At 44.0% G+C, this 25,636-nt stretch overlaps 1 protein-coding gene across 1 annotated transcript; it reads right to left on the bottom strand.

Annotated features, from left to right (window-relative positions):
• Nucleotides 1-22,382: 22,382 nt before the first annotated feature.
• On the bottom strand, nt 22,383-24,846 carry LOC128114077 (heterogeneous nuclear ribonucleoprotein R-like). The gene has a single exon (XM_052743944.1). It carries the CDS (start codon nt 24,623-24,625, stop codon nt 23,027-23,029), a length of 1,599 nt encoding a protein of 532 aa, XP_052599904.1. The 5' UTR covers nt 24,626-24,846; the 3' UTR covers nt 22,383-23,026.
• Nucleotides 24,847-25,636: the final 790 nt, after the last annotated feature.

Genomic DNA, 25,636 nt, shown 5'->3' with positions numbered 1-25,636 from the left:
ATGTACTCCATGGAATTCGTGCCCACACACCTACACACAATAAGTAAACGAATAAAATGTAATTTCAATAAGATGTATTAAAAATAAAACAGCTGAGTTTCCTTCATCACTGCTTCTCAAATACAAGTGTCTGGGAAAACAGTCCTATGGGACAACATAAAACCTACTTGCCATTTCAAACACCACCATTAGCTCAACTAGCATATTTTATACTCACTTCTATCAGTGGATATTATAGCAGTTTTAAACCTCCAAGTGACAAGCATACTGGTAAATATGTGCACATTTCCCACAGTTTCATTTGAATGCTACATTCTTTGGCCCTGAAGGGTGGGATGATAGGATGCTCCCTTTCGGGGAAGCTTTGTCTGGTGCCTGACAAAGCATGATACAGTCAGAAAGGACACTGCTGAGGTTGTTGCTGCTCAGAATGAACCTCCTAGTATAGAGAGATTTTTCTTTGGGTTGCCAGCTCACAAAAAAAATGACACAGAGACTTATTATTAATTAGAAAAGCTTGTCTTAGCTTAGGCTTGTTTCTAGCTAGTTTTTTTTCCCTCTAACTTAAATTAACCCATTTCTATTCATCTGTGTGCTGTCATGTGGCTTATGGCTTTTACCTCTCCTCCTGTATGTCCTGCTTCCTCTGCTGATAACTCTGCCTTTCTTCCTCTCTGAGTCCTCTCTGTCCCCAGAAGTCCCACCTAACCTCTTCCTGACTAGCTATTGGTCATTCTGCTCTTTATTAAACCAATCACAGTGACACATCTTCACAAAGTGTAAAGGAATATTCTGCAACTCTTTAGGGCCCATATAGCGCTACTGGGAGGTTGTGGAATCTCTAAGAGGTGGGGCTGAATGACAGACTTTCGGGTCATTGGGGGTGTGGCCTTGAAGGGGCTGCTGGACTCTCAGCCTCTGCTTCCCCTCACTTTCTGGCAATGGGGGTGGGGGTGGGAGTATAACAGTTTTGCTGAGTCATGCTTCCCGACTGGATGCATTGCTTCACCCAAAGTGGTGGGCCAACCTTCCATTTCCATGAGTTGGTCACCTCAGACAGCTAGAATGGAAGCTGACTAACCGAGGGGCAATAGGTTCATCCCCCGATTAGGATACATGTTAGTTCAGACCTGTTGGTTCAAGCCAGAAGAAACTCTCCAGCTCACACCCACAGAGGATTAGGAAGTGCCTGATAATCTGGAAGGAAGGCGAATGGAAGTTGCCCATAGCAGATATGCGCCGCAGGACCCTGACCTTATCTGCTACCTGCCATTGCTGTTGAGAGTCAGCTTCAACCAGCTTCAACCTGGCATTGCCTAGCTTCATGTGCACATTCCACAGGCTCTCTGAGGGATTCAGCCTGGGTGGCACAACCATTGGCCAGCAGATAGCAGGATCTGTGACTGAAACACAGAATGCCCACTGTGAAGTTTGGGAGTGTCTCAATACATATATACACAAACCAACCAACCAACCAACCAACCAATCAATCAATAAGCAAGCTCGTCAGGAAATGGAAGGATGAAGGTGAAAGTCTTCCACTGAGAAAGTGTTTGCTTTTACCTGATATGCCTAGAAAAAAAGGCAATACCAAAGTAGAGTATCTAAAATGTGGCTTTTCCTCTTTATTTGTGGATTCTGTATGTGGGAATTTATTAACTCATTAAAATTTATGTGTAGCCCTCAAATTCATACTTCTTCAAGATTAAAATTAATATGTGTCTAAGGTCATTTGCACATATAAAATGGTGGAAATTTTAAGTTGCACATTCCAGGCTAAATGGGATGAGCTCTCTCTCTCTCTTTCTCTCTCTCTCTCTCCCTCTCTCCCTCTCTCCCTCTCTCTCTCTCCCCCACCCCCTCTCTTTTTATCTCTCTCCCCTTACTGTGTAGCCCTGACTGGCCTGGAACTGACTATGTATAACCAGGCTGGCCTTGAACTCACAGAGATCAGCCTGCCTCTGCGTCCCCAGTGCTGAGACTAAAGGTGTGTGCCACCATGCCTTTCATATTCTGTCTTCTTATTACACCTTTCATGCTGTAGAAAATGTTCCTCTTCACTAAATCATTCCTACCATTCACTGTTTTTGTTGTGGAATATTGTTTTAACTGGGCAAAGATGTGTTACATTTGTTTATGCTGTGAAATATTACTGTAACTATGTGAAGGTGTGTTACATTTGCTTCTGCTCCCTTTGTTAACAATGTAAAGACGTGTTACATTTGTTTGTGCTATATTTGTTTAGTTACAAAAAGTGTTGCTGTTTCACCTTGCCTGCCTAAGGCACCTGATTGGTCTAATAAAAAGCTGAAAGGCTCATAGCTAGGTAGGAGAGGAATAGGCGGGGCCTTCAGGCAGCGAGAATAAATAGGAGGAATCTAGAGGGAAGAGAAGGAGAGGAGGAGAGAAGGAGAAAGAAAGAGGGACACACCTGAGAGAGAGGGAGGCAGGGGGGAGGGAGGGAGGGAGGAAAGGAAGGAAGGAAGGAAGGAAGGAAGGAAGGAAGGAAGGAAGGAAGGAAGGAAGGAAGGAAAAAAGCCCCGAGGCAAAAGATAGGTGAAGAGAAACAGGTTAACTTATAAGAGCTAGTAAGAAATGAGCTTAAGCTAAGGCCGAGCATTCCAAACTAATAATAAGTCTCCGTGTCATGATTTGGGAGCTGGTTGGTGGCCCAAAAGGAAAAGCCTGGTACACTGTTTTAAGTGACCTCAAAGCATAGTGTTGAAATATTGTCTCTACACACAAGAAGGGTGCCATGAGCCTTACAAAGAAACTACGTGTTAGATAAGCCTTCTGTAGGCATGAATTATGACATTCTTGGCGATGACTCAACTATTAATGAATCAATGACAGGTTTTAAAGTAGGTCACTTTATGGAGAAACATATATAACATGCAGTTATATATTGATCAACTGACAAAACTATGATCAGAATTTCATAGGAACCTCTCCCTGTATTCCCTCAAGGAGCAGTATTCAGTATTTGCTAATGTAGTGTTGATGGTGGCTTTACAGAATTCAAGTACTATGAATTATGAAAATCAAATTTACATATGTTTAGATTCTTAGACTTTGGTCTTCTGATTTCTACATGGCATTTTTTTAAAATTCTGAAGTATTTCACTTTAAACCAGCCGTTGACTGCAGTTCTTACATGGTTGCGAACTTGTTGCCGTTTTATTAAATGTCTTGCCAATATCCTGAATCTTTTCACTGCAGTCTACAGAGGGGAAAGGTTGACTCTGAGCCAGGCCTGGTCTTCCTCGGAGAGCATGAGCCTTCCTATCAGACTCAGAAGATGACAATCTTTTTCCCATTTAAGGAAAGCAATCAACTCAGCCTGCGGAGGCACTGTATTTCCCTTGCAAATGAGCTTCATTACCAGCTTGTATTATGACTCTTCTCGTAGCTAGAATGAGAGGCTCATGGCTCTGCATCATAGTGGAAATTGTCTCAGCCCTGAATTATGTGCTTGTCTATAACCAGGTTTAATTATGAACGTCACCGTGAGGTTGTGTTGTGAATACTCTTGTGAGTGCTTAGGAAGCAGCTCTTGGGTACAGTGGGATTTGTCTCTGCTAAACACTTGTCCTGGGTTTACAGAAAATGTTCTTTTTGCATATTTTATTTATCTTCAGCATTAAACTGATTAATGCCAGTCTTATCATTATTAAGAAACATTATCTAGTGACGACTTGGCTCAAACTAAAATCAAAGCTCAAGTGAGTCTGAAACTTTGAATCCATGTAATTATCCCCTAGTGGCACCGTGTGACTTGCTTATTAATTCTCAATTGTGGCCTAAGGCCATCATACAGAGAACTTTGTTTGCTTGTGGGGAAATTTTCTCACAGTTCTGTTGACAGAAAATTTACTTAAATAACAATATTTAAAGTCAAATTATCTCATTCTACAAAAAGAACAGAAAAGACAACCTAGATGCATTAATAATTTGCAAAATAAGAAATATGAGTGATCAATAATCATACAAATGTGAGTGAACTCTTCAATAAAGAAATAGCATGCAAATTTAAACAAGTGATAATTGTCTGTCTATTAAGTTGATAGATACTGTTTATTAAGTAATATTAAACCAGCATCAATGGAAGTCCAAGCTAGAAGGCCGACTCTGGAGCTGTCAGGCAGTGACATGAGAGGAAACACATTAAAGCATTTTGAGCAATATCTTCACACATTTATCCCATAGAAGAGTCTTCAGCCATTCTATTAGAGAGTTTTCTTTCAGGATAGTCAGTGAATCTTTGTTCACGTGTTGAAAGTTTGGAAACATGTATGTATAACAATTAGGGGAGAGTCAATCAGCTGTGGCCTTTCCTTATGATGGCCTATCCCTATGATGGTCTATCCCTAAGATGGCCTATCCTTAGGACGGCCTATCCCTATGCCTCCATTAAAGACAGTGCTTTCACACAATGGGTAGATGCTAATTAGAACCACAGTAATGCACCGTTGAACCCCACCAGACTGGCGAGAGTTTCAAAGTCCAGCAGGCTCCTGAATTAATAAGGACTCTCAGTAATGGGAATTCTAGGCAATGCCTGTGGCAGTAAAACTGTAGAGTTTAGCACCGTGCAGGAGATGGAAGATGTCTCTGCTCCACAATTACTCTGCAGATTTACTCCCAAGAGAAACTCTCAAGTACGTGAAAATAGAAGACATATTCAAGAATGCTAGTAGCAATGGTGTTTGTTAAGGAAAAAAAGAGTTAGAAAAATAAATATGCCTAATTCAGTATATGCAGTACATTCATATAGTGGCGATTTGTGTACCAGTGGAGATGGCTGGCAGGGGTTGATCTGAATCCACAGGGACCAATTGCCCAAACCAAAGATGTATTGGGGAGACAAAATGCAAATTGAGGGCAAATATATGACAACCATACTTAAGGTTTTATTTTGCTTTGAGATGAGATCTCACTATATAGTTCATGATGGTCTGGAACACATGATCCTCCTGGTACATTCCCCCAAGTAGTGGAATTACAGGGTGGTACCACCATGCCTAACATATTATTTCAGTCAACTTATTTAAGTTTCAAAGTCTTTACTGTATGTTGCTTAAAAGCATAAATATGTGAGGGGCCAGTGAGATGGCTCAGTGGATAAGGGTGCCTGCCAATGAGCCTGGTGACCCGAGTTTGATCCCCAGGATCCACATGGGTGTAGGACAGATCAACTCCCACAGTTGAGTTATCCTCTGACCTCTGCAACATACACATATACATGTAAATAAATGTATGTGGGTTTTTTTTTAAAAAAACATGGCTATATGAGATAAATGTACAAATAAGATAAATGCACAAATAGGAAGATAAATGTACAAAGAATGTACATCATAGGGATAGGGATAGGAAAGCCACTCAAGTCCAAAAGAAAGTTGACGGCTTGGAGGGCCACATGTGGCATTCAAGCACTAGGAGACTATTTCCTTCCCAGGAGCAGGGGCAGGTATAAGGATGATGTTCTTGTCCCATTTTCAAGTGTGAGTGTGCATGCATACACTTATGTTTGTGTGGGTACGTGCATCGGTGTGCATGTGTGTATGCAGGGGTCAGAGGACAATGTTAGGTGTGAGTTCTCAGGTCTTTGTTTAAGATAGAGTCTGTCATTGACCTGGAATGTCATCATATAGGTCAGACTAGTTGGCCCGTGTGTGCCCCAGGATCCACCTATCTCTTGTTTCCTATCTTGCTGCAAGTATGTGCCACCATCATCTGCTTAGCCCATGGGTTCTGGGGATCAAACTCAGTGAAAAGAAAGCACTTTACCAATGGAGACACCTCCCATGTATGTTACAACAGCATGGGAGGTATCTCTCCTAAGTGTTAGGAATGCATAATATTGTTAAAGGAATAGATGGTCTTTTGAAAAGACCTAATGTAGAACCAACTGGACAGATACAAGGCAGCATAGAACCGTACACAAAGTAGAATTTCACAGTGCTTCCATTGGGCTCCCATAGCTCCTAACACCACTTTTTCACATAACCGCCCCACAAGGCACAGGGGCTGAGTACAAAAAGGAAGGACTCTGGGTCACTTGCTTCTCAACAAAATCGGCCTAACATGCACTCTGATCTTATCTGATGGGGGCTGAGGTGACTGGGCAGATTCACAGTCAATTCTCCGGGCTTGGCCCAGACCCTTTCTGCAGAATTCTGTTTCAGAATATGTAGGTCACACCACCCAGCTGAATAATAGCATTTGGTGAGCTCTGCGCATGCGCTACACAGTGTTTCCAGCCGCTGAAAGGATATCATGCATAATTGAGTGAGCTCTTCTCTGTTCTCAAAGCCAGCCTGGTGACATCTGAGCCCCTGAGCCCTGGATAACTGAGAGCATTTTATTCTCTTTGTCTGGGGTTTTCTCACCCTTTAACCTGGGGTTTGCTGTTTGCCAGGTGTACCACGGACTGGCAGCCACCTGTTTGGGCTCAGCTGGTGCTCTGGCTGTAAGGAGGGCCCAAGAGCCCCAGCCCCCTCATTCAGGAATGGAGACAGGCTGCTTCTTTGCCCTTCACAGCCTTAAGCTTCCAAATGAAGATCAACCAGGGAAGAATAAAGAAGAATTTCACAAACACTGGTGATGTTCTGATGGTAGCGCCTGCCCTCCCCCGGCCCCATGTGTATTTTAAACAAAGACAATTGCTCAAACCATGCATGGGCTCAATGTATGGGCTCCAAGTAACACCGGGTCTTGCCTGGAAGACAATGGCTCATCTGTCCTTTTGTTTACAAAGGGAAATGCTGATTCCTTAAAATCACTCCCATGGAGCTAACATGTCACAAAGCAAAGTCAAATACCAAGTGTCTCCATCCCAGACAGCCCATCACAACCCATGTGAAACTGTAGAAACGCAGAGTCTTATCCCTGAGTTCTGGGACAGCTGAAGCAGCCACTACCCCTGGAGAGGTGCATCGGTAACCCGATGGTGGCAACCCCCCAAAGAAGCCCCATGTCTCTACTTTGTCTCCAGCTTGGAAATCTCTGAGAGATATCAACACTGTAAGTGAAGCCACCTGCCCAGGGATGGGGAGTGAGGGGTGACAAACTGTGGGAAGGTACCCATTCAGATCCTCCTGAGTCTGCATGCTGTCTGTGGCTTCCTCACAGTTGTTTTCCTCCTCCCTAGTGAGGAGGCTTCTGGGCCTATAAGGGAAGTTTGGCGGGGGATGGAGGGGGCACGGATGGGGGTGAGGGGTGGTGGGTAAGGCGAAAACTATTTCGTTTCTTTTTATTTCTGAACTCAGATTCAAGTGAATAAAAGTGGTAGGAAGATGGGAAGGTGGGCGAACGGTAGGACTATCGTAAAAGAATGAATGAAGGAATGAACTCACGATCTACTCGGTCTCGGAATATCATGGGAGAGGGGTACCTGTGACGTGATTTTTCTCATGTTCAATTAGCCTCTGGTGGGTACTGTATGTGCCCCATGCTTATCACTGGAACCCCTATGCCCCAAAGGCTGCCCAGAGGTGAACACTTCTAGACAATGGCTGGCAGCCCTGAGTATGGAAACATGGGAGCTCTTTTGCATCCTGGTTAGAGCATCCTGGGGCTTCACCATCCAGAGATCCCCGGGGGACTTACAACTACTACCGTCCAGCATTTTCTCTCGGTACGGTGACATTGTTAGGCCATCATTCCTCCCTGCTCCGTGAAATTCCTTTGCTGTCTCGTGTCCAGGACTGCTTCTGAGGGATCCAAACTAAGACACTGCCATTATGACCCATAGAAGTCAGAAAAAGAGTTCTTAGGGGGACCTTAGAGAGGGCTCAGTGGTTAGGAGCACTTGCTACACTTAAAGAGGACTAGAGTTCGGCTCCCACCATCCACATCAGGTGACTCACAGCCATGTGTAACTCTGGCTCCACTTCTAGACTCTGAGAGCATCCCCACTCACATGCACAAACCCACGCACGCACACACACACACGCACACACACACACACACACACATACACACACACACATAATTTTAAAATCATAAAAATAAGTCTTTAAAAAATTAATCTTAAATCAATTCCCATGACTGTCGGGCGACAGTGTTCCCCCAGCTACAGTAGAAAAGGTCAACCATGCGTTTTGCTTAATGACTTTCACAAAAAAACCTGCTTCGAAGCAAAGCTAGAGAGATTGGTAATATTGAAAAGAAGAAAATCTGTTATGCTTGTAACCCCTTTTTATGAAACTCTCTTTCTTCCCTCGATTTCCAGTAAGAAACTAAATTCTCTGCAACACTGGTGAGCTCACTGAATTCCCAAAGGAAAACAGAGAGTAGGGGGACCAGCAATGAGGCTGCCCTCTGCAGTGATCCCTCACTGGTGACAACGCAGTGAGTTGTTTTTCTGTCTTGTGCCCCTGTGGACCCAGCCGTCTTCTTCATATATATACATATTCTTTCCGAGACAGGGTTTCTCTGTGTAACAGCCCTAGGCTGTCCTGGAACTCTATGTAGATCAGGCTGACCTCAAACTCACAGAGATCTACCTGCCTCTGCCTCCTAAGATTAAAGGCATGTGCCACCACTGCCCAGCCACATCCATCTTCTTTACCAGACTGAAAGTGAGGACCAGAGGTAAATGGCCCCTTCATGGATGCTGTCCAACTCTGTGCTTTTTTTTTTTTTTTTAACCATCCCTCAGACCACCTAGGAGCTCACAAGGACCCAGAAAATGACTGCTTTTTCATTGGCAGGTGTCTCTTTGGTACAACGGTCCACTCCATTTGTAAGATTTGTGTTTTTTTTTTTTCTTTAAAGCAGGGTTAAATAAGAAAGACTTTACTGAAATCTTTATACCTTAGCAGACATTAGTTTTGGTGTTGCCAAGGAAGAGTAAGTTAGGGTTTGTGGTGATCTCTGGAAGTCAACTTGGGGAAGGTGAAGCCCAGAACCATTCTGCTGCCAATACAAGTAGAAATCATACCAAGAAAAGAGAGTAGCCTAAGCATGTCCCGAGTTTTAGAATACACAGACCAGGCCCCCTCTTGTAAGCTGGAGTTTTTATAAGAAAGAACATATAAGCTAACAGAACAGAATAATCCTATCCCTCCCCCCACCCCTTGTCTCACGAAAGAGCATGGCAAAACATGACCTATTAACTCTCCCTGGTTCCCCCATACATGAGAGGTCAGTGAGCAGACAGAGAACGGCCCCTTGGGTGTCTGATTAGGTTACTCCACTGTTCCATATGCTATTTTAAGTGACAACTCACTCTGCCAAATGTTTATCACATGACTGATGGCATTTTAGGACTAATTTATCCTATTTGCAGTGGCCAGCCCCCCTCTGAACCAGATGATGCTAGGGACGGCAGAGTCCACACTGCAGAAGGCCACAGCTGTGTGGCAACCGAGGACTCAGGAAGTAAGCAAGGATCCTCTATCAAAGTCAGGACAGCTGTGCCTGCCTCATACTGTGTGAGGCCGTGCTGGGAGGCAGCTGTGCAGCCAGAGAAGACGCTCCTATTTCCTTCACATCTGGAGAGGCTGTGGGACTAGTTCCTCACCAATGGAGTAAGCAGAAGCCAGGCATGCTCCTTCTTCCCTCTTTCCTCTGAGTCTCCGGGCTGCCTTGTGTTGAAGGTGGCATACCTCTACCAGACTAACTTCACAGATCCAGACTGCCTGTCAGTGCAGCATATTTGATCTTGGTACGGAAGCCTCCCACTTCTCAGAAGCTCTTGGCCTTCCCACACTTTATAACTGTATCCACAACAGACACACATCTGGCCTGTGGTAGTGCTCAGTAACACCGGGGGAAGTTGTGGTCCTGAAGACTTGCTGCTCAAAATGTGGTCCATACACCACCAGCAGCAGCAGTGTCCCCTGAGCTTTCAAAGACACCGTATTTCAGGCCTGCACTTTCAACACTGCTGAATCAAAAGCTGCCTTTCCGTAAGGTCCTTGGCCCATCACATTCTTGTACACATTAGAGTTGGTGAAATGACCAAGACAGGGTTATCCTTGCTGACAACTTACACACCTCCTAGTCATTCATATGCTTTTCAACATATACTATCTCCTTGAGGTAGCTAGAGGAACTGATTGCAGATGCCACAGTCCATAAATACTCAAGTTCTTTTTGCAAGAAGGCATGGCGTTTGCATATATTTTATGTATAGTCTCAATAAAATTAACATCGTCTGTAGGTGCCTTACCAACTTCAATGTCATATGAATGCTGAGTAAAAGTTGTTTTGTTGTGTTATTTTGGAGATGGTGACAGGGGAAAAAAAAAGACATCAACACGTTCCTAAGGGGTGCAGCATTTTCTTACATTGGTGCTGGTTGATCTTATAAATGTAGAATCTTTAGGTCTGGAGACTGTGAGTACAGTTCTGTGAACTGTTGGAGTTTGTGGCTGATGCCTGCATGGATGTGATTTCATGGGCTTTGGTCTAGAGGTAGGTGGGAGGCAGGAGTTTGAGACCAATCAATCATAGTTGATAAGCGAGTTACACACCTAATGCTGTGATTTCACGCTTGGGAACTTCCTGCTGAGTTTTACCTTCAGGCCCCATGATTTAAGTACATAGAGAAATTCTCTATACGTGTTTTGTGTATGTTTGTGTGACACTTACTGAAACGCTCGCTTTGAGGAAAGTGTAACCTTGCTCTGTGACCCATACTCACTGCCTGGAGGCATGTATTCTCTCACTTGATTATCAAAATAGGCTGGGACTGGGTTTTAAACAACAGTTGACATGATGCTCAGGGAGCATTATGGTTTTTGTTTGTTGTCTTCAGACATGTGCCTGTTTTAAAAGGCATTAAAGCACTTTTCTTGGTATGTATAAGTTGCTTTATATTTTTAAACTCTGTTCTTCCACTTTCTTCCTTTTGATACTAGTATCTGCATTATCAAAACTCTTCATCATAATTATCTACTGACATTGCAACTCAACACACAACCCCTTGCTCTCTTAGCCACCAAACACCCATGGTAACAGAGCCCTGGTACCCATCCCTTTCCTGTGTCTCAGCTGTTATTCTGTAGGTTTATAAAGAGCCTCTGAGAAAGATGCTTCTTTTACAGAAGGAAGCCCTTCTCGCTGGCGTACCCTGAGCTTCAGTCTTTAGGCAGGAACTGCTGTGGGTTTTCTGATGAACACATTCAGCGGCTCATCCAAATTATAATTTGCTGTTGTCCGTGGAGCAGACCTTCATGAGTTTCTTATGTCATTAATAGACTTTACTAATGGCTGTCAAAACCGCAAGAAGTCTTACATAAAGAGCCAGTAGGAAAATAAAGGAGGAAGTCGTTTTACCCACACTCGGGGGTGAAGCAGAGAGAAGCGAAAAATGTAAAAAGCAATCTAGATCAAAGTACTCTTCGAATCTAATACACAGGTGCTTGGTTCTCTTAGCACATTTCTACTCAACAGGCTGACTGTTTAGAGGTCAGCTTTCCCTCTCCATTGTCCTAAAAATTATTGACTGGGATTCAGTAGTTGAGATTTTTTTCAATTAATTAATTAATTAATTAATTAATTAAATGTGTGAGTGTCTTTAGTCTGCATTTTGTATGTGCACTATCTGTGTGCTTGGTGCCTATGGAGACCAGAAGAGGGCATTGAATCCTCTGGAACGGCAATTACAGCTGGCTGTTACATGCCATGTGGGTGCTTGGCATTGAACCCAGGTCCTATGGAAGATCAGCAAGTACTCTTAACTGCTGAGTCGACTTTCCACCTCCCAAGGGCCGAGGTTTTGCCTTGATAATTTCAATAGCAGACCCAGGCCCATCAGGTCCTGGCAGCAGAATCCTTACGTGTCTTAGAAGAAAGTCATGTTTTTCCAACTGGCTTATGTCCCTCCTCACAAGCTAGGAAATTATCTCTATTGCTATGTAACTCACCTATAAGTCATCCAGCTCAGGAAATAGGAATTCTTAAAGGAAGATAAGAGCTATTTGAAAAGAAATTAAGCTCAGTACTTATGGAGGAATCACTAGCTCTATTTCTCCACTAATTTACCTTTTCACATGTAACACATTACAAATAAACACAGCACCTTTTAAAGGTCCAGCTGCCAAAATTTGTTAAAGGGGCAGGGTTAGGATAAAGGCTTATAAAATTCACAATGTAGGTGAGCAATGATCGGATGTGGTTTGTAAAAGAAACCTCTCTCTATAACACCTAGAGAAGGTATACAGTATAAACACTGTATGCCTTGACTTTAAAATGCAAATGAAAACCAGAATGTACTGTGTCATGCAAATGGGCAAATGATGAATAAATAAGACTCAGTGCTATAAAGGATAATGGGTGCCACTCTCACTGACTCCTGAAATGAGACTGCTGCTTAAGGCAATTAAAAGCTTTAAAAGAAATTGGCCCATATGTGTCAAGAGCCCTAAAAACAATCAATGCCTTTAAAACCAATGATCCGGCTTCTACTAATTTATCTTAAATAAGTAATCAGGTACTTGGGTTGGGATCGTGTGGCTCAGTAGTGTGACACTTGTCTATCATGCATCAGGCTGTGGGTTTCATTCTCTAGATTCCCTGTCTCAAAATATAGCGGATTTTGGACATGTGGCCAGGTTAGGGAGATAGCACAGTGATACAGGCCTTGCCTAGCATGCCTGAGTTCCATCCCCAGAACAGAAGGGCAGGGGCCGCTAAGACAGTATTATTGCAGCAAACAATTTTAAATCAAGCAAATATGCTAAATTAGGACACACACACACACACACACACACACACATCCTATATATCTGAGATATATAATGTCAGTGCACTATGTGTGTGACTGGTGCCCAAGGAGATCAGAAGAGGGCATTGCATCCTCTGGAACTGGAATTACAGTCAGTTGTTACAGGTGATGGGATTGAACATAAACTTCGTGGAAGGGCAGCAAATGTTCTTAACTGCTGAGCCATCTCTCCATTCCCCAAGGGCTGAATTTTTGGCTTAATGGTCCCAGTGTGTGTGTGTGTGTGTGTGTGTGTGTGTGTGTGTGTGTGTAATATGTATGTATGTAATGCATATATATATATGGACTGGGATTTGTTTATATTTCTATCTCTCTCACACATGGATGGTCAGCCTTTCAGATCCATGAATTCCATATCTGTGGATTTTACCAAGTGCAGACTAAAAGTCCTCCTCCTCCTCCTCCCCACTCCCTGCTTTCTTTGGTACTATGTATTGAATCCAGAGCCTGTATATCGCACAAGGGCTCTACCACTGACCTATAGCCCCATTCAGACTGAAAACATTCTTTAAAAAATTATATCTGTACTGAACTTATGGCAGGATTTTTTGGTTGCCATTATTCTCTAAAATATGGCACCTATTTATGCAACTCACATTGTACCAGATAGTATAAACAATCTAGAGCAGATTTAAAGTATATGAGAGGATGTGTGTAGGTTATATGCAAATATTACTCTATTTTGTGTGAAGGACTTTAGCATTCACAGATATTGATATCTATGGGAATCCTAGAATAATTAGAATGCTGAAGGACACACACACAAACACACGGACATGGACACACACACACACACACACACACACACACACACACACACACACACACTAAGAAAAAGAGAGAGAGAGAGAGAGAGAGAGAGAGAGAGAGAAGCTGTTGTAAAGACTGAACACAACAACAGGAAATGATACATGGAGCTTCCCACTCTATAATCTGAAGAAAAAAAGGAAGCTTACGAAATTGTATCTATACACAAATGATGCCATTTTGTTTATAAATTATAGGCTCATAGTGATAAATGTAAGACAATAGGGAAATATATCAGAATGTAGTCAAAGATTTGGGAGTTTAGTTTTCTTCTACGTTTTCATTTACCTTTCTCATTTTCTGCAATGAATATGGGAATTGCATTTATTAGGAAAATGTTCATTTTAAAATGTGCCAACAAGAGGCAAACACACACACACACACACACACACACACACACACACACACACACTCACACACACACACACACACACACACACACACACACCAATGGTTAAAAATGCCGACTTCTGAAGGCAAAGTTCACTTACACGTTAGGAAAAATGCATGTAGCTGAGTCTCAATGACCACATGGTGTCACAAAGATTCCCCAAGGCCTGCCTATCTCCACATTACTTTCACTCTGTATAAAGAACAATGTGTCTGAGTTTTCAGACGGTGGACCTGTTAATGCTGGTGCGACCTTCTCTTTTGTTAGTGTTCCAGTCTTTAATTCTTCTGGGTTCTTCTAGTAGATGTTGTGAAACACCCTCTCTGCTTCTAATACTGTCATCTATAAATCAAAATGAAAAACTAAATCCAGCCTAGTGTTCATAAAGTATAGTGCCAGGATGGTCTGTTCCCACTCTAGCATCAACACATCCTCAAACAGGAAGTGTACTGAGTGCAGATGCATTCCAAAATGTCTGCAGATTCAATAACCGCCAACCTTCTTCCGTGGATGTCATAATTAATTTTGTTCCCAATTAAATAACATGCCAACAACAGGTGACTGTTCATCTAGTCAACACCACTTAAGCAGTTCCTTTGTTCAGCTCCCCTGGTCTTTCCAAACATATGTGTGATGTAGTTGGAATATTCCACAGAGGAGAGATTGGGAACTGGGTGAACAGACCACATCCAAATTTCTAAGAAAAATACGTTGTTCTTACAAATGAAAACATTAGAAAATTGCCCCTTTTGTTAAGCTGAAATATTATGTGAGGAATACAATAGTGAAAAATATTCAAAAGCTTAAGATCTCACATACAAAAATAACCTTCCTTTTAATTAAAAAAAATCAGTAAAAAGCTAGTAAATGTTATCTAATAAAATTAGATAAAATTAAAGAACAATGTCTGTTAATGGAACTGGGGAAACAACTTGGCTTTTTTCTCTAAGAAGAGCATTTGGTCTTTTAATAACCATATGTTTATTTGGATTTTTTTAAAAAAAATGGGTCATAGATGCCAAAGAAAACCCGGGTGCTGTTAGGCTGTATTAAATAAGAGGACAGTGTCCAGGAGGAGGATGACAATAGGCCCATTGTTCATTCCCTTGTTGGAGTGCAGCCCATCCATAACCAGCTGACAAATGAGGCCTGCCAGGAGCAGGACCCACTGGAGCATGTCAAGAGAGGAGCAGATGCTGCGGGTTGAGTCTAGAATCCTCCTCAGACACCCTAGTCCATGGGTGTGTGAGTCCCCAGTACAAAATGGTGTGGTGTTTAGATGTGACCCATTTGTGTCTCCCCCATAAGCTTTAAGTTGTCTATAGAGCACAGAGATATTTAATCTCATGTGAATTCTGTGTCAGCAGTTGATATGCTGCTTCTCACTTTGGGAGTCAAGAGAAGCCAACTGTCCAGTAGAAATGTGGTTTTCTTTCACTTGTTTTTATTCTGGGCTTGGTTGAACCTGTGAGTTCAAACCTGCAGAGAAGGAGATCTAAGGGCATGACGGTTATTAGCAGGAGGTTAGTGATGGTAGGTTAGTGATGGTAGGTTAGTGATGGTAGGGGCCTTTGCAAACCTTCGGAGGCAACCCTCCCTCCAGCTTACCAATCATTGGCTTAGCCCGGAGCAAGACTTTAGGAGTAGGAAGACCACAGACCCTCCTCTCCTGTTTGCTAATGTAACCCTACATGAACACACAGCTTTACTGCTTCGTTCTCATTGGAAAGAGACATCTCTGCTCCTGGAGTGTCGACGTGGGTCGAATTGAGGGATAAAAATTCTTTTAAGTCCCTATTATTTGAAAAGCATATTTGACCACAACTATGAACAAAAGATAAAATAATACCAATCCCTGGCCCTACAGAGTTGGTTGTGTGGTTAGGAAGAAAACAGACTATATACAAGTTTCCCCTTTGTCTGTTTTTCAAATCTCTGTGGTTTTAGTTCCCATGTGGTCTGTCATGGACGAAACATACAGTACACAATAAAATGTAAGAGGAATGCCCCATTCACATCATTTTTATTGTACTATGTTATTATAATTGTTGTCATTGATTATTATTGATGTTACTATCTTACTACCCATAACTTATCAAGCAGGTTTTATCACAGGCATGCAAACACGGGAAGGTGCATGGTATATAGAGGGTTCAGTCCTATGTGTGGTTTCAGGAATTCATCAGAGTGGAGTGTCTTTGAATATGTTCCTCATGGGCAGGGAGACTACTGCAGAAATGAACAGAATCCCAATGTAAGGTAATTTATAAGAGTCTTTGAGGTGGTTTGAACCTTAAGTACCTCAGGAATTTCAAGGTGGGGGCAACTGGCTGGAGTGATAGGACACAGAAAACTTGAAGCTTGCACAATGTGCAAAGAACAGGTGTGAAGAAGAAAAAGATTTGCCAAGCAGAAGACTGGACTAAGCAGGGAAGGTAAGCTATCAATCAGGCTCCATACCAAATTCTTTGGTCAATGATCCTTACAGGGTCCTGGGTTACTGGGCGATAGATTCATTAGTAAGGAGTTGACTCTCAATATCAATGGTAAGGAAGGGCATGAAGCTCGGTGACACCAATATATAACCCCAGTACGTGGAGGTTTGAATGGGAAGGTCAATGAATTCAAGGCCAGCCTTCTCGAAATAGAGAGATGGCATCTAGAAAGAAAGAAAGAAAGAAAGAAAGAAAGAAAGAAAGAAAGAAAGAAAGAAAGAAAGAAAGAAAGAAAGAAAGAAAGAGAGGGAGGGAGGGAGGGAGGAAGGAAAAGAAGAGAGAAAAGATAGAAAGAGAACAGGGAAGGGACACCTCACACTGATCAGGTGTGCTCTGAGGTGACCTTGGCAGAGGAGCTCAGGCTTCAGGAGCTGCTCATGTTTCTCAATGGTTTGACTGTTGTCATGCTAGGACTCCAGGAAACAAGTCCAGCTGAAGAAAGGGACTGGTACACAAAGAATACCCAAAGGCCTAGTGACAGGCTGCCTGCTGTGTGCATCACTAAGGAGTCTCTTCAGTGTGTGAACTCCCTAGATTACAACCCCCACTAGCCCAGGGCCTGGATGGAGCAGTCTACCACACACCCGGGCCCTTCAGGCAGTCAGTCCATTCTCCTAAGCCACAAACCTACATGACCCGGTGGCATTTGGTAATGTGGACAATGGTACACAATAGTGAGTATCTATGTATCTGAATATAGGAGGGACCAGTCCTAGGCAATAGGGAGTTTTCAGAGCCTTTGGTATCTTGTGGGACTGCTGCCATACATGTGAGCTGATGTTAGCTGGAATGCTTAGGTGCGAGATTGTTTTTTCCCTCCACATGAGCTCAATCAGCTGAGAGAGAAAGGTTGTAGCTATCTGACAAAAATCTCTGAAGGACTTTTACGGACCTTCAGAAACTGGAATTGGCACCCTTGACTAATTCTAACAACAACAAAAAAGGTAGAACCTTGAGAGCATGGCGTTCAGTTACACTGTGTGCTTCACACGGCCACGAGAACATTTTCCTTCCCATCAAGCAGAACTGAAAAGAAAGGATACAGTCTGAAGGTCACAGTCCATCAAGTGACCGACGACAGATCCTCTCTGCACCCCTCATCCTCACTCCCCCACCTACCTCCCACTCCCACCCCCCCCACCCCCTCCCACCCCCAGCTCCCCGACTGTGCGTAAGGGCTGTACAAACTACATCTCTAGGATGTTTTCTGTTTTCTCAGCTGAGAGAACGAAGGGAACAATGGCCATCCACAGCCCTTCATCACCCAGCAGCTGAACAAGGATGGCCGCGTGTAAACCTTCAGCGCATTTCCAGGCGGAGACATCTGAACTGTCTGTGAGGTAGCCGTGAACTGGGAGGAAATACTTACTAGTGAATTAACAGCACTGGCTGTTCAGGAGTGCCCCACCTTCAGACGCTGCCACCAGCCAAGCTCAGCGACTTTTCTAGACCACAAGGTTCTGAAACCACTTTTTTTTTTTTTTTTTTTTTTTTTTAAGAAAGGACCGTTTGTCCCCACAGGGCTGTGGGCTGGCTCCTGGAAGGGCCACGGTGACAGCTGTACTGTTAGGCACCCTGGACACAACACTTTCCTTCTGGTCTCTATTTATCCCCAAACAGCACAGTGGCGGTTTATCCAGTGACAATCAAATCGCAGTTTCTAAACATCCTGACTCCGGGGGAGAGAGAGAGTCTATTGTAGTCCCTGTCCACATGCCTGCTGCTCACAAAGGAAATTAATGACTTTGGAGACTGACATCTCTGCGACCCTGGAGAGCAGAGGCCGCTTCCTGGTTTTTCTGCTGGTCAGAAAACTCCGCTGTAAGATTTCTGTGTTGTAAACGATGTTGTTCGGCCTCCAGGGATGCTCTTTTGCCTCTTAGATAAGCCCAGAGGCAGAGGGTTGAAACTTCTGCTAAGTATTTGCCGGGTGGTACTTTCACCTAAAGTAAAGGACAAGCCACCCCAATTATGGTTCCTCAGGTTCAGAAAGACATATGCCACCTGCGCACACTTAAGGACCTGGAGCAACTTTTAAATCAGAGGCAAACTTCACATCGGGTACTTCCCAGACCGAACTGAGGCGTGAGAGAATGGAGGGGATGAGAGCCAGACAACCGCTTAAGACAGCTGTGCCCAAATCAAGAGATGTCGTGTGAGAAAACCTGAGTGGGAAACAGTGACTAGCTCACGGTAGATGTTCAATTTAAACAAAATAATGTCAACAACAAGGCACGGAACAACACATTCCTACAGAAAAACAAATAGAATACCAAACAGTCTTGACTCAGCTTCCTTCTGATTCAGGGCTTCCCATTTTGAAAACACAGCACTGATCCTCCAGCCCGCCCCTTCTCGTTTCTGGTTTGGGGTGGGGGGTGGCGGTGGGGGGGATTCCGAAGTTAACTGCTTGGTGTTTCAGTTGGTTTCATTAGGTATAAACAGCATTCACACTGGGTCTCTGCCATCTTCCAGCAGTGAGTGACCTGGGAATGCTCACTTCCCAAGGCCAAATGGAAAGACCTCCTCAGAACACTGGGCAGGAAAGGGGATGAACTTCTTACTCATGCCTGGAACTAGAGGGCCAACCCCTGTCCCACCCTGCCCCGCCCTGCCCCACTCCACCCTGCCTGTACCTTTATTCTGACAGCGTTCATTTTCCTAGGGCTCATCACTCAACCCACAAGGCTTGCAGATGTAAGCTGTATTATACATGAGGCCGTGGCAGAAAGATCCCACTATAGTATGTTCAAGGACTCCCATCCCACGTCCCCCGACACCCCCAGAGAATCTGAGCAAAGGACCCCTGGCTTCCTCCTCTCTTCTCCCAACCCACTCTGCCTCTCCCATCGTTGTTCTCCTCTGTCTCCGGCATCACCACAAAGTCCCGACAAGGTCTCATCTGAAAGCCACAAGCCCACTAGGCTTTTAGTATGCTGAGCTGCCCACATCAGCAAACATACTCGACACCCTCAGCATCTCCATGAACCTGTTCCTCAGCAGGTTATCGATGGGGGCAGAGAGAGAACCTGTTCAGAAAGCAAAGCTCTCACAGTTTCTAAGAGATGCTGTGGAGGTTTCTTTTTCATTGGAGAGCTTTCTGTTTCTCTTCTTTCAAAGCCACATCAAAGTCTTGACTTCCTCATTCACAAGATGTCATGGGTATTAAGTGAGAGGCATGGGTGTGCCTGGAGACGGCAAGGCGCTGAGTAGATGACCCCATTACTCTCCTTGACAGACGCCAGGCTTCCCGGCTGGTCTCCCTCTGTAGATGATCAGTTCCTGGAAGGCAAAGCAGGCGGTGTGGGGCAGGCGGGTATGTGTGTGTGTGTGTGTGTGTGTGTGTGTGTGTTGGAAGATGCTTCTGTATCCTTTGGCTTCCATTTTCTAGTACATGCCTGCTTCCAAGGGACAAAGAAAGAAAGAAAGAAAGAAAGAAAGAAAGAAAGAAAGAAAGAAAGAAAGAAAGAAAGAAAGAAAGAAAGAAAGAAAGAAAGAGAGAGAAAGAATAAGCAAGGGATATATGAGTGAAGTGGACTGTTAGAGAAGCCACATAGCCAACAAGCTGAACTCCTTATTAGTTAAAAAAAAAAAAAAAAAGACAGTCCCTGGGGATTTTTGGAACTATTAAACAGGAAGGACAAAGTACACTGTGTACCACACAGATTTGTTCAACCGATAGAGCAATGGTCCTGGTGGCAACAAGGATCCCACATATTCCCAAAGGGACAACAAGTAGAGGGATGTACAGAAATGGGAGGACCTTGTCCTACTCTGACTTTCTGATTTAGCAGGGCTAACAATTCGTAGTTCTAGCAAGTTCCATGGGTGAAGGAAGCTGTTGATCTGGGACAATGCTTTAGACACCTCAAGTCTAAGGCTGTGAGGTGACAGTGTACCCAGCCTGCGTACGCTCTGGGTTCGGTCCCAGGCACTGATAAAAGAGCAATAGTCACAGAATGACTGATGTCCCAGCTCTTCTTCTGGGGGAGGGGATGTCGGCCAACTCCCTTGTCTTCTCCAAGGGTCAGCTTCATCATCTATAAGTTTTCCACATGCCACCCAGAGTGATTATGAAACTACAGTGAGAAATTCTGAGTAAATTATAGTGTTCAGGAATATTCAGAGCACAAAGGCATTTTCAGTTTCTGTTTATCATTCCAATGACTAGCTAGAAGGCCAGGGACTTTACTTCTATGCCCCCAGTGAAGTTCAAGCATGACTCCAGACTACTGTGAATGAGGAGTGAAAAGGAACCAAAGTCAGGATCGCCTCATCTGGGATGGTTAGGTTGGCAGGAGAGCAGATGCGGGATAGGGCGATGCAGAAAATGCAATTCTCTAAGATCCTCAGGATGAACCACAAATTAGCAAAGGACCATTGCGCCAAAGTCTGGAGGCTGGGCTCTGGTCCCAGATTTGGTCCTGACCAGTGTTGTGACCTCAGCTTCCCATAATGTCTGCAGGACTTAATTTCCTCATGCGCTAACCACTTAGGGATGAGCTCTGAGCCTGTGGAGTCCAAGGAAGCAAATGGAGAGAGTCTCAGGCTAGGGTGCCAAGAGCAAGGTAGGAGGTGACCAATTCCTGAGAGGTGGAAGGAGATGCCAAGCCACTTTGGGGGGAGAGAGGATGTTCTGGGGGGTGGGGGAGTGAATGGAACTCAGGAAGGGAGACATCCGTCCTTGACAATTTGCCCAGGCGCCCTCCAGGGCAAATTCCGGGGAGGAAGAGCATGCTGTCTTGTCTCAAATCTAAATTGGACTGAATTCTACAAACAGCTCCCAAGTTTAGTGGGTAGGTGCTCAGGCCTATCATGGTTAACCCAGGAAAAGCTGAAGGTTCCAGGTTACTGGAAAATGAGAGGGGTCACTGGGACCACACATCAAGGCCAATTTCAAGGAGAGGCTAATTTTTATGCCAAAACAACTGAGGGAAAGAATCAAGGCCCTGAGAGATAGTCATCAAAGACTAACTTGATTCCTGTAGAGCCTGATCCAGCTCAACAGGTCCTGAGAACTCAATTAACTGCATTCAGAGACTACTAACCGTTCAGATATATAGCCTTGAGAGAAATGTCAGGGTTTAGTTAAAAAAGAATATGGATTCACCCTGGACCTTTCACTAATATAGAAAAGAGTACAGAGAATGAAGTACTAATGTGTGCCCAGCTCCTGTTTCCAGGGGACTGAGTTCTTGCTAATTTTGCTATCATTGACTCTCCCCGACCCAACATTACAGGTAGACATAATAAAGGATCTCTGTAGTGGAAAAGGACTAAAGAAGGGTTCTTGTCTATTTCAATGGGAACCAGTCTTAGGAGAGGCTGAGTGTGAAGGGCTCCCCACTGCTACCCGGAGGAGTGAAAGAATATCTTTTGTGTTGCTGTTATTAAAAAAAAAAAAAAAAAAAAAAAAATCCCTGACAAAAACCAGTGCAAGGAAGAAGAGCATCTTTTGGCTTGCAGTTCCAGAGGGACAGAGCCCATCGTGGAAGGGAAGGCAAGAAAGCAGGATTGGATTATGAGGAGGCCAGCTTGGCAGTCAGGGGGCAGACAGGTCACATTTCATCCACACACAGGAAGCAGAGAAAGGGAACAGGAAGTGGGGTGGGACTATAAAAACCTCAAAGCCTGTCCCCAACGGATGGAATCTCCTAAATGTTCCATAACCTTCACAAGCAGTATCACACACAGGGAGGGGGACCAAGAGTTCAAATGCATGGACCACAGGGAGGGAGACAATGGCACTGAGGAAGACAGTTGGGGTTGCTGCCAACAAGCAACAGACAGGACATCACCAGGAGGAGAGGACGCCTGAGCTTTAGATCAAAGACTTCCTATGACCTAACACTGGGGTGAGCAGGAGGAAGGTTGGTTGCCCTAAACCATTGCTCCCACAGTTCACCCTAGACCAGTGGTTCTCAACCAATACTTTTTTTTGTTTTGTTTTGAATAGATTTTTGAGTTTTATTGAAATCTTACATGAACAAGAAATTGGAAATACAATCACATCAAAGAACAAATTGTCACGGCTTTGACGTTTAAGCCAAACAAATTTTGTAGGGCAGATTTCAAAAAGGTGTGAAGTTATAACAATTTAAAAACACAGTTAACCTGCTTCTAGGAATGCAAAACATACAGTCATAGGTTATTTTCAATACAAGGAAACTTAAATCTGTTTGCTTTAATTTCTTAAAACTACTAAGACAGAGCACTAGCTTGTACTTTTATTTACAGCATACTTCATACTCCTATGTAATCTATTCCAAATCCAAAAAAATAGAACTGTCCAAACCAAAGGTTCTGCAAAATCATGATTTAACAGTTTGTTCTGAAGCTTAAATGAAGCCTGGAACGATAAAAGCATTGTAACCCCAGAATAAGGGAACTCTGCAAGCCCAATAATGTCCAAGAGCATTTAGAAAAGAAGAAAAATAAAAAGACTTGAGTATATACACATAGTGATTTCTTCAGCTGAATACAAATGGCAGCAAACTGCTACTTAAAGATGAAACAGTTAAGCCAATTTTGTTTTGAAGAATGTAGATCTAGAGCCAATCGTATCTTGCCAGTATCGTTTTTCAAACCCTCACTTGTCTATTTCCACTGTTGCCCATAAGTATCCTGATAAAATTCTTGGTTGTCATTATTGTAACCATAGTTACCAGAATAGTCACCACCTTGTTGAAGCGGCTGCTGAGCGATGGGTTGGGAACCCCAGTTCTGTTGGTTGTTGGTCTGACGACGTTTGGAATCAGGCTGGTTGTACCCATCTGCCTTTCTCTTGCCTCCTACATTGCCCCCTCGATTGCCCCGAGCTCCACGAGAACCACGGCCTCTCTGCTGCTGTGCAGGACCCCCTCTGCCACCCCTTGAGCCTCTTGGTGGTCCCAAAGGTGCCCCCCTCTGTGAATAGCCAGCTCTACCTCTTGGAGGTGGTGCTCCCCGCCCCCTTGGTGGTGGTGGAGCACCTCGCCCTCCCCTTCCTCCTCCTCTTCCTCTTACTGCATAGCCATCATCATAGCCGTAGTAGGGATCTTCATAGCCTCCACGATAGTCATGATAATCATAACCATAGTAATCATCATAGTAGTCTTCATAGCCATAATAATCTGGAGGGTAGCCATATCCACCTCTCCCTCCACCACGACCTCGACCTCTCATTGGAGGTGGCATTCGGGGAGGAGGGTGATAATAATAATCTTCATACGCAGTGCTTCTGGAGGCCTGTCTAGCAGCTTGACGCTCTTTCCTTTTCTTGTCTGGTGGCTTAGCTAAGACAATTTCAATTTCTTCCCCTTCTATTTCTTTTCCATTCATTTCATCCATAGCCTTAACAGCAACTCCTCTATCTTCAAAATGAACGAAGGCATAATCTTTCAACTTTTTCACCCTCTCCAGTTTTCCCAATTCAGAAAATGACTTTTCTAATATTTCTTCTGTCACCGTAGTAGCCAAGTTTCTCACAAATAAAACTTTCACCTTCGCCATGACTTCCGGATCTGGTTCCTCCACAGGGTCAGCCCATTCAACTGTAACTACATTTCCCCACACTTTTACTTTTCCACTCATCAGCCGGCGTCTGGCTTGTGCTGCTGACTTGTGATCCTCATATTCAAGGAAGCAGAACCCCCGATTCTTCTTTTTGTCATCGGGTTGATGATAGAGAATAACGTCCACCAAACCCTCTGTGACTTTACTGAACTCTTCCAGAATGTTTTCTTTTGTCTTATTCTTTGGAATGGATCCAACAAAAAGTCTGTTGTTTGCCACAGAAATGCACACTCCCAGGTGTTTACCAGGGCGAATCTCATAGCTGTCACACAGTTTAACTGCTTCCTGGGCTGCTTCCTTTCCACAGAAGGTGATAAATGCATATCCTCTATTTTGACCAGAGAGCGGATCCATCATGAGGCGCAGATCCCAGATAGGACCAGCCTTTTCAAAAAGGGGTACCAACTCATCCTCATATAAGTCTCTTGGGATCTTACCTACAAAGACCTCTGTTCCAATTCCAGGTTGCACACCCGAGTACACATTGTCTGGTGGAGGACCACCATACTTCCTCTGTCCTGTGGTTACATCCAGAGTATAACCAGTCCTCTCAAGCAAGGCCTTGATCTTTGCCTCATCTGGCCCTTTTGTGGACTCCTGCACCTTGCTGCCCTGTTTCTCTCTCTGCCTGTAGGTCTTCATAACTCCACATAAAAATGCACTTTTGTTCTGAACATGAGATAAGTCACTTTCCTTGAACTGCTGTAGTACAGAGAGAGCTCCTTCTTCATTAAATTCCCTGAGAGCATCAATTGCTCTTTCATCAAGATCGACATAAGCTACCAACCCAGGGCAGAGCGGGGGGGGCCGGCGGCCTGGCCCGTGAGAATCAGCGCGAGGCGCTTTGAAAACGACTAGAAATGGCGCGCACGCCACCCCCCTCAACCAATACTTTGACCCTTTAATATAGTTCCTCATGTCATGGTAACCCCTGGCCATAAAAGTTGCTACTTCATAACTGTAATTTTGCTACTCTTGTGAATCATAATGTAAATATTTATGTTTTCCAATAGTCTTAGGTGACCCCTGGGAAAGGGCCATTTGAGCTCCTAGAAGGATCACAACCCACAGATTGAGAACCACTGCCCTAGACTGACCTTACTTTGAGATCAACATCTCGTCTTTTGTATGATATTGCACATATATTTTTAGTTCGTTAGATCCTTAGTATGGCTTCCTCTCTATTCTCTTGATTTTCTGGACAAGGCAGATGCAGTGAAGTTTGGGTACACGTTGAATGCCGTAGGAACCCTGCCTTAAATCAACAAGCACAACTCAGTGTCCCTTGAGGTCGAACATTGAGATCATCAGATCAGGGCTTGGAAGCTGCCCAAAGAGAAGAAAGATAATTCCAGCTATGGACTTCTGTCTACCTCTCTTTATCTTTCAAGGAGATGAAGCCCCTAAAAGGAGCCTCGGAGATGAGTTAAGGTGTATATATCTGGGATTATCCCCACAGTTGCTTTGACTACAGGTTCATTTCTTTATAGGTTGGTGGAGTTCACAGAAGAGGGGGGTCATCTGGACCGCAGAGTCTACTGTGACTGAATCCTTCCTGTGAGATCTGGATTAGGGCGTGGAGAAGGGTGCAGCAGAGGCAATGTAAATGGGTTATCATACCCCCAGGGAAGGACGTACTAGGACTGGATATAT

Source organism: Peromyscus californicus, unplaced genomic scaffold (assembly GCF_007827085.1).
Source record: "Peromyscus californicus insignis strain IS unplaced genomic scaffold, ASM782708v3 Scaffold_19__1_contigs__length_69161282, whole genome shotgun sequence".
In the NCBI taxonomy this organism is placed as follows: Eukaryota; Metazoa; Chordata; class Mammalia; order Rodentia; family Cricetidae; genus Peromyscus; species Peromyscus californicus.
The sequence above is the reverse complement of the archived record's forward strand: the minus strand, read 5'-3'. Positions and strand labels throughout refer to the sequence as shown.